This window comes from Seriola dumerili, unplaced genomic scaffold, assembly GCF_002260705.1.
Source record: "Seriola dumerili isolate Sdu_G_001 unplaced genomic scaffold, Sdu_1.0 BDQW01000091.1, whole genome shotgun sequence".
Lineage (NCBI taxonomy): Eukaryota > Metazoa > Chordata > Actinopteri > Carangiformes > Carangidae > Seriola > Seriola dumerili.
The window spans coordinates 1,721,756-1,730,869 of NW_019174346.1; the positions used below are offsets into that span (position 1 = coordinate 1,721,756).

Sequence of the window (9,114 nt, forward strand, 5' to 3'; positions counted from 1 at the left end):
GTGTGGATTTATCTTATTCAAAAATCTAGTGCGTTCAGGTGATTTTCCATTATCCCTTTAGCACTTTAGCACTTTATCACTTTAGCACTTTAGCACTTTAGCCCATGAGTGAAGTCGGACAGGGAACAAACAGTGAAACACAGAACCTGTTCCTTCTTCTAAACACCGCAGCTGATTTCTTTTCACCTCTGATACTGCATCAGCCCGTGTTTTGGTTTATTAGATTATTGTAGTAACATAGATTATGCTAATGCTAATGCTAAATTACTAATTTAGCAGCGATTCATCGTTGTTAACAGAAAAAACAAATGGTTTCTCTCCTCCAGGGATCCGAACCTACCAGTTCCTCAGGACACCACCTTCATCCACACCAAGCCCAACCGCTTTGAGGAGGTGATCTGGACCAAGTTCAGCTCCAAAGACAAGCAGTACCTGCACATCGGCCTGAAGCCTCGAGTCAGAGACAACTACCGGGCCAACAAGGTGGCCTTCTGGCTGGAGCTGGTGCCACACCTCCACAGCCTCCACGAGGAAATCATTAGCTCCTTCACAACTCGACTGCCGCCCGGAGGACCCAACCGCTGGAAGGGCCCCCACAACCCCGGTACCCGCTCCACACGACACCCTGTAATCTCCACCTATCCTCCTGATCCTGAGCCTGACGGTTCAGAGAGACCCCGCTACTCTCCCTTCCCCAGTGAGACGCGGGACTACTCCACCGAGCTGAGTGTGACGGTAGCCGTGGGCGCCTCGCTTCTCTTCCTGAATGTGCTGGCCTTTGCTGCGCTTTACTATAAACGGGATAAGCGCCACGAACTCATGCAGAGACGCCACCGCCGACTCTCCCCGCAACGAGGCACGACGATGGGCATGGGTGTAGGCATGGGAGTCGTAGGGGCCCCGCCGCACAATGACCTGGCGCTGAGCCAGGAGGAGGAGCTAATGTCACTGCAGATGAAGCAGCAAAGAGTGGAGCTGGAGCACGGCACACCCCTCCCGTCCCGCGGCGTCCATGGCGACCTGGAGCCTCTGCGGCCTCCCGTGTGCCCGCCTGACTACACATTGGCCCTGCGGCGAGCACCGGAGGACGTGCCACTGATGACAGCCAATACCATCACCATGATCCCCAGCACCATCAGCAGCATGCAGCCCCTCCACCCCTTCAACACTTATCCCCCCGTCCCGGCCCCCTCCACTACACCTGTCCCCAGCCACAGCAACAATGCCCTGCCACACCAACACTCCACCACCCGTGTATAGGACCAGGCACAACCTCTGCTACCCCACTCTGGGCTCACAGAGACACACCACACAAACTGCTCCATACAACCTTCACTCTCACCGCCCTCTATTCTTCTTTACTATATCTGTCTTTTCTCATTAAAGCCCTCAAATAAAGCTGCAGTTTGTAAGATTTTAAGCAGTGAAATACCTCTAAAACGTAATCATAAATCAAGGAGTTGATTAAAGAAGCTCCTTTGCCAAAAGCCTGTCATCGTGGCTTCATACTCTTCTGCCCCGTTAAAGCTCTCTCGATATCTGGTGCTTAGGTGAGCCGCCAAAAAATGCAGCTGTAAGCTTGTAGCTCTCTCTCACAGAGGTATCGAGCTAATCACAATCAGTCAGGCATCTTATGTGTAGCTTGGTTGTTTTGCGCATGTGTTGTGTCAGTGTAAAACTAAGTTTAACATAGAATACAAATATCCATTTTCGTTCATTTAGTGAAAAGATATTACAGTAGCGAGCAGCTTTGTGTGAGGCGACATATGCTCCAACAAGCTGTCTGTCATAAAGCGGTGATTTCTTGAAACTTACAAATTGCAGCTTTAAAGGCCCAATCTGGAAGTGACGTTTGGCACACTGTGTTGAACACTATGTCCCAACAGCTGTCTCCGCGTTCTGATTTTGGAGAATTTTGTTTAGAGTGAAATGTATTGACAGGGCCGGGAGAACAAGGATGAACACTATTTGACAGCTGAGCATGAGTTTTTCATTTATTTCAAAACCTAATTTCTTCTATTTACAAATGTATGTACCTGTTTTCAGTTATGATGCGGCCTAGACGCCATCAAAAGTTCTGCTTTTTAAAAATCTGTATACTCAGAACTGATGCTTTTGAAAGAATTTCCAGATTGGGGCTTCAACTGATGGGCGGTACAGGAAATAACTGAATCATACTCAGTCTGTGGGACGCAACCTGGAATCCAGGCTGCCCATTAGAACTCGCTGCATCTCCACCACACAGGCTCTAATCATGTCCATTACTTTATTTGTTTCTCACTCATTATCTCTCTGTCTGTATCCCCATCTCAGCTCATTTAACTGCTTCTCTCTTTTCGCTGCCTCACCCTCCCTCTCTCCCTCTCTCCCTCTCTCTCTCTGCATCCTCCCTTGTAGCTGTTTTTATTAAACCATTGACATAATCCATTTCCATCTCCACTTCTTTCCTCTTTCTCACAATCACTTCTAGACTCTTTTTTCCTTTTGGAGTCTTTTATACAAAAACACAAATGTAAATGATGTATTATTAATAAATTGTAAGGATATGAATGAAAAAAAAAAGATATTCTGATATCTCGTTTTTACCAGCATTCTTGGTGCCAAGTACTGTGATAAAATTCCTCTTTCACTGGCGTCCAGTGGACCGCCTGGAGAGGTCCATCCTGACTGTATCTTACAAAAAGGAATTACCATCATAAAAAGTGCCAACCCCCTTCATCTTTCTTTTTGATCCACACACTTTTTTTTGGTTTTTTAATTACACTCAATGTTGCACTGTGGCTGGTCTCTTCTTTAAAGGGAAATCAGATCAAATCAATATATCCTCGTTTAAAAAAGAAGAATATAAAGTTTTATTAACTACTTTGCTGTCTGGGATATTTGCATGATGTTTTTTTTTCTCCTAAAGTGTGGACAGAGAAGTTTGTTTGTCATTTTGATGATTTGTCTTGTTCTTCATGATTTTTTTTTTTTTTTTTTTTGAAAATCATTTTCATTTTCTATTTTAATATCAACTGCACTTTGTGGCACTTCAAAAGGTATTAAAGTATTAAGAGATGAATATTGTGTAAAACTATGATTATAACAAAAAGAGTAAATATTTCCTCTTTATTTTTTTCATTTCCTAACACTGAGGCTGTGCTGCAACTCTACCAGAAAGACTGATGAAAGCCTTTTTTCTTTCCCTCCCCCTTTTTTTGCTGTTTCTCTGTCAAGTTTGCACAGTCACTGTCTCTCAATCTCACCTGAAGATAGCACTTTTTTAAGTTACGAAAAAAAGAAACTTTACATGAATAGTCTAAATAAGGTTTTTGTCTGTGACTGACATAAACCACATGCTTCAAGTGTTTGAAGACTGCCTGACAGTTATCTTTTCGTCTGCTCTTTTGTTGTTTTATGATTCTCCCCTCTGCAAGGCGGGAGAAAGGATGAGATATATTTATGATGGTCAAAAGGTGAGAAAGCCTTGTATGCGCGTTTCACATCTTTCGCACAATTGAACAAAGAGACGGGTCACACTCTGGACAATTCTGAAAAAAAAAACCCTGGTGACATTAGGACAACACTGGACAAATGCCGACCGTGATTCAATGGTGACGACGAAATAGCTCGTCAGCTACAGTATGATCTGTCAATGCACACAGGATGCATTCTAAAAACCTGATTTAAAAAGAAAAAAATCTTTAATGACAGACATTACTCATACACCATATACCACAAAAGCAAGCGGGATTAATTCCCCCTCCTTGTAATGTTCTGTATCCTGTCTGCTTAGGATAACGACACTCTGGAGCCAGACTGCCATCCCTCACACTGGACTGGAGCGAGCTGCGAGGACAAAAGAACAAAAACCAACACATGAAACTAACTGTACATTTTTTAAGTGTAAGAGAACAAACTGGAATTTGTAAATATTATGTTTGTCGTTTGGTTTGAGTGATTGGCCGGATCTTTTCTTTGTGACAACAGGTGCAAGTTTAGATGACTTACATGATTTTAGCACCCATGCGTATGTTTGATTCTCCTTTATTTCCTAGATATTCAAGGGGCAAATTCCAATAGGTTGTGGGCACATGAATACATCTGTTATCATACATGAATAATAAAAAAAATTCAAAAAACCACAGCATGGTTGAGGTCAACATAAACACGAAAAGGAATGCTTACGGCTCAGGTTAGCCTAGATATTGTCGTGATTAAAAAAATGCTCTTACTGCATATGTGGCTGTCTAAAGCATACCGTACACACCTGGCACTATTCCATCAATCATGACGGAAGCTTTGGAGGGAAATGAGTCCTTTTATTGGTTAAAAAGGCAGAGAACAGCTTCAGAGAACAGTTGAAGGAAGAGGGAGTAGGGCTGATTCGAGGAATGAGGCAGAAAAACAAGACAGGGCAGATGTTGAAATGTGCTGCAAACAAACCATAAATCAAGAAATTTTAATTGTGATGATGTTGGATTTAATTGTTAGCGTCTCACATCGTCTTGACCATCGTCATGCAGTATAACCTGTGACTGGGAGGTTGTGAGATCCTTTGTACTCTTTTGGTCTTATTTCAGACTCTAATCATGGTGGTCGTTTTGCTGCCTTGTTTAACTCTTCTTTCTGCACATTCTGTTTATGGGAATATTGACCCAGCGATTTGAGCTATTATATGAGTTTGACTTGCCCTCACTTACAAAAGCAGTATTACAAATACAATTTTTTTTTTCTTTTTTGGAAATAAAGGTTTTGGACAGCCAACAGATAATGGAAGCACACTCACCAAGTTTACATGTTTACACTACAGTTTTGATGTTGGCTTAAAGAAAGGGACAGAAGAGGAAAAAAAGCATTACAAGAATCCAGATATCTTCTTATTACGACATTAAACGCTGGAATGGTAACGCGAAGGCTTGCACCTGTTTGTCTGTTTCATTTAGTCTGATTCAGTAACCTGCTTGAAGCTCAAGATACTGTGAGAGAGCATAAATGACCAGAAGGGGTTGAAAGAATTAAAGTTAATATTTCTATTTCAAATAGAGGCTATTACACACTGTATGTTGTGTATCTGAACTGGAAAACATTAAAAGACATTCTTAAACAAATGATTTTCTATTACTGTTCTTCAGTTTTGTCTGATATTGAAGTTGTAATATATATTTTGGCCACTTGGGGGCAGGAGAATAAGTAGATAGACTCTACAAGCCAGTTTAACTTTGTTTTGACTAACTCATTATCTGTTTGGCTGAGCAGGTACATACGTAGATGCACAGAGCAGAGCAACTTTAATTCTGAATCATGTGTCTAGCCACCTGTTGAGCGTAGGTCCAATATTAACGCACCTTTTAGCTCAGGTTTGGCCTCCACCATGTCCTGACGATACACTCAGCTGCTGTGTTCGACTCGTTTCACCAGCTAGCTAGCTAGCTAGCTTGGCTGCTACCTTTGTGGACTTGCAGTTTGGTAGCACACAGACAGGATAGCCGACTGTTTTTGTTACACTACCACCTGCTGCCGCTGGAAACAAGGTGTGTTGAGTGGGGTGTACATTACAAAAAGCTAACGGGGCTAGCTGCAAAATGATTGCCTGTGAGTATTAAAGGAGCTGTTTGTAAGTTTTGCTATTGCTACGTAGCTAACGTTAGCATTAGCAGTTGTTTACTCACCAGTCTTGAAAAAACGTTGGGAGTTCAGCATCAAACTTCTTCCTTTACTCACCAACAGCTGTCATCAGAGGTGGAAACAACCCTTCTTATTTAGCTTCTATTTCTATTACTTGCTTCTACTGGTTAGCATGCTAACCAGCTAGCTCTGGTCCAGTCTGATTGTCTTGTCACTCCTTTCGTCAGTCTTTCCCTGCCACTTTAGTATCCACTCTACCCTGAAGAAGCAGCAGACCTGAAGGAGTGTTAAACCTACTGTGGCTGAAGCTCATGCCAAGACTGGTAAGTAAACAGCTGTTAATGCTAACGCTGGCTAGGCCTGTGTACCAATAGCAAAACGTATAAATAGCTCATTTAAAATGTTGAAAATTAGTTTGAATGAAGTGATGATTGATGTTTTTTTGTTTTGTTTTAAGAAAGAAGCAACTGGCTAACACCAAGAACAAGACATAAAAAGTAAGGAAGGCTGATCCCCCACTGTAATATAGTCATGACCCCTGATTTAAATGTGTTTGTTTCTTTAGTGTGTCTGATACAACCAGGACCTCCCAAACTGTTTTATGTTTGTTTGTTTGTTTTCAGGCCGTTCCAGCATCTAGTATTCAAAATGTGTTTTCTCCCTTTCACTCTGTAAGAGCTTCAAGTTATTTAAAGGATTTTCATTTCAAAGCCTAAAATAACTTGGCAGCACCAGTCTTATTAGGGGAACCGTCCTCTGATCTGTGTTTATTCAGCTGTTGTACACAATAAATCAGTATTACAGCAAATATACTGGAGCAGGCCGATGCACAGAGGATGCAGTCATTCAGGCCCTGATGTGGAAATAACTAAATACTTTTGTCGGATTGAATTGTATGCAAAAGTTTTGGCATCCCCAGCAAATTACATATTCTGATGATTTCTGAGGTGAAAAGAGGTAAAAACAACTGATGAAGCAAATAGATACTGAAAATGATTCTTCAAATGTTAATGCACTGTTACTTTTTATTTCATAACTTTACACATAAAAAAACAGTAATTACAAAAGGTGCAAGAGTTTCAGCACCCTTCTACCTGTTAAACACTCACTCAGGACATTAACTCGTTAGGCCTTAATTGACTTGTTAGGAATTGTAAGGCAGGTCAAGACTTGTCATTTGGAAATGTCAGCTGATCTGATCTGATCCGAGCCTGATAAATTCTCTGACTCTTCAGAACTTGCGGTGACTCTCAACAATCTCTAAGCAACTGACAGGATCTGAAAATGAAACTAATTGATGCTTAAAAATCAGTGGAGCCTATAAAAAGATATCAAAGTGCTCCTAGCTTGAGGTTTCCACTGTCCGAAGCGTCATTAAGAATGACAGTTAAGGAGACCTGTGGAAGTCAAGACAAGATCTGGAACAAGAAAACTGTCAGATAACGCTGCACATGTGCTGGGAGAGAGGCAAAGCTGAGCCCCCATATGACTGGCGAGGAGCTGCAGGAAGGCTGAGCTGATACAGCAGTGGTGGATTATTGTTTCACTGTGCAGCCTTGATGCACAGGGTCTACATGGATGAGTCATCAGTAGGTGACCTCACCTGAAAGGTCTGAAGTCTGCAAAGTAACATCTGGATAAGCCAGAGTCGTTTTGGAAAGTGCTGTGGACAGATGAAGTTAACTGGTTAGCATCAGGTTCAGGTTCAGGTGAAATATATTTCAACAAGGAAACAGACTTCACTTCCCCCAGAATCTACTCCTGAGCGCTGGAATCGAACACCAAACCCACCCAAAGGTGTGGTGTGTTTGAAGAAAGATGGAGCAGCACTTGATGAAAAGAGCACCTCGCCAACTGTTAAGTGTGGGGGTGGAGATATTCTGCTCTGGATGGCAGCCAGTGGTACGGGGAATATTGCACAGATAGAGGGAAGAATGGATGCCATTAAATATCTGGATGCAGATGCCATGTAGTCAGAGAAATGAAACTGAGAGGAGGCTGGCTCCTAACAGGACTATGATACAAAGCAGACTTCAAAATCCACCGTGAAATACTTGCAGAAACACAAGCTTCAAACATTAACCAAATATGTGATTTGCCAGGAGGTTGCTAAACTTTTGAACACAACTGTATATTTATCAGTTTAAGAAAACATTTGCACCTTGTTTTAACTCTCCATAGTCACAGTTTACCCTCTGATCAATTGATCATTTCTTTTCCGATTACATCTGTGGTATTATATCACAGGTAGACTACAGATAATTATCTTGGCAAAACAACAAAGACCGATCATCTCCATAAGCAAACCCTGCTGTTGTGTTACAAGCATTGTTGAAAGTATTTTGGATTAATGTACAATAATTTCCCAAAGGAAAAACATCACTGTACAACATTTTAACACCTTTTTAAGTTTATTATTGCTTCATGTTTTGATATTTCTATAGTCTTTAATAATTCTGCATATTTGAAATACCAGATTCATACTTAAAATAACTGGCTTGAATTATTGCTGCAGTAAGAAGCAAGTCATTAGTCCCCAGACTAATAACTCTTATAGTCGATGTGCACTGTATTAATCATCATCTTTGTTATAACTTCAGCAGATTTATTGTGCTTCAGATGCACAATTGTTTTGATGACAGATGCACATTGTAATGTCATAGCATTTTTCCGCTGCACCCAACCCAATTACCTCTGCAGATAATAACACCCTGCTGGTTTCCCTGTAAGATGTCTTCACAGAAAATGCTTTTCTTTTTCTCACTAGATGGCAGTGTACAAATATAACGTATAGAGAAGGTCAGCCTGCCTCCAACTCAAATCAACCAGCTTCTGTTGAAAGAGGAGGAGACTCAGTCTTAATGGCCGTACTGACAGCCTATGGATTTCTCTTCAGCAACATGTGAAAAATCCAATGTGCTTTATGATAAGATATTCACAAAGGTAATTTTTCATTTTTCATTGGATACCCAAATATTATTCTCACTGTCTTTTAAATGATGACAATTTGATGGTAAGTTTGTAAGGGTTCTCAAAATGTTTTTAAAAACTTTTATATTAAAAATTTAAAGAACTCTACAACAAATTCTCTCTTTTTTTTGTTATATTCAAAAGACTTTTACTACTAGCAGATGAGCTAAATGATTAAAGCCACTAAAACCCATCAGAAAGCCATAAAAATTCAAATCCAATTTTTACAACTGGTCAAACATTCAAACACACATATGGCCGATAATTTGAAGGAAGTTATTTCTAAGCTTACCACAACTTATGTCTATAATATGTCCATGTAGAACATGTCACAAGCATGTAAAGTCAATAACTACAGGTGACCTCGGTTTTAGTAAAACAGGACGACGCCTTGTTTTTCTCTTTTTCTGTCTTTTTGTGTCACTTTGTTGTTACAATAATGAAACATTAGTGAAATTGTGTTCAACCCCAGCTCAGTATTTTCTATCTAACATACTTCACATATAATATAAGCAACAGAAACACAATGCAGGCCAG

At 40.8% G+C, this 9,114-nt stretch overlaps 1 protein-coding gene and 1 long non-coding RNA gene across 3 annotated transcripts in view; both read left to right on the forward strand.

The window, feature by feature from the left end:
* The window catches only part of LOC111222150 (neuroligin-2-like), a 94,482-nt gene extending 91,970 nt beyond the window's left edge, over nucleotides 1-2,512 (forward strand). For both annotated transcript variants that reach the window (XM_022745731.1, XM_022745730.1), the window contains exon 9: nucleotides 327-2,512. In XM_022745731.1, the coding sequence (XP_022601452.1) occupies nucleotides 327-1,260 (934 nt within the window). In that variant the 3' untranslated portion in view covers nucleotides 1,261-2,512. The remainder of the gene's footprint in view (nucleotides 1-326) is intronic.
* Nucleotides 2,513-5,440: 2,928 nt separating this feature from the next.
* Nucleotides 5,441-6,089, forward strand: LOC111222152. Its single transcript, XR_002665120.1, has 3 exons — nucleotides 5,441-5,513; nucleotides 5,835-5,930; nucleotides 6,065-6,089. It is a non-coding gene; the product is annotated as an uncharacterized LOC111222152 (long non-coding RNA).
* Nucleotides 6,090-9,114: the final 3,025 nt, after the last annotated feature.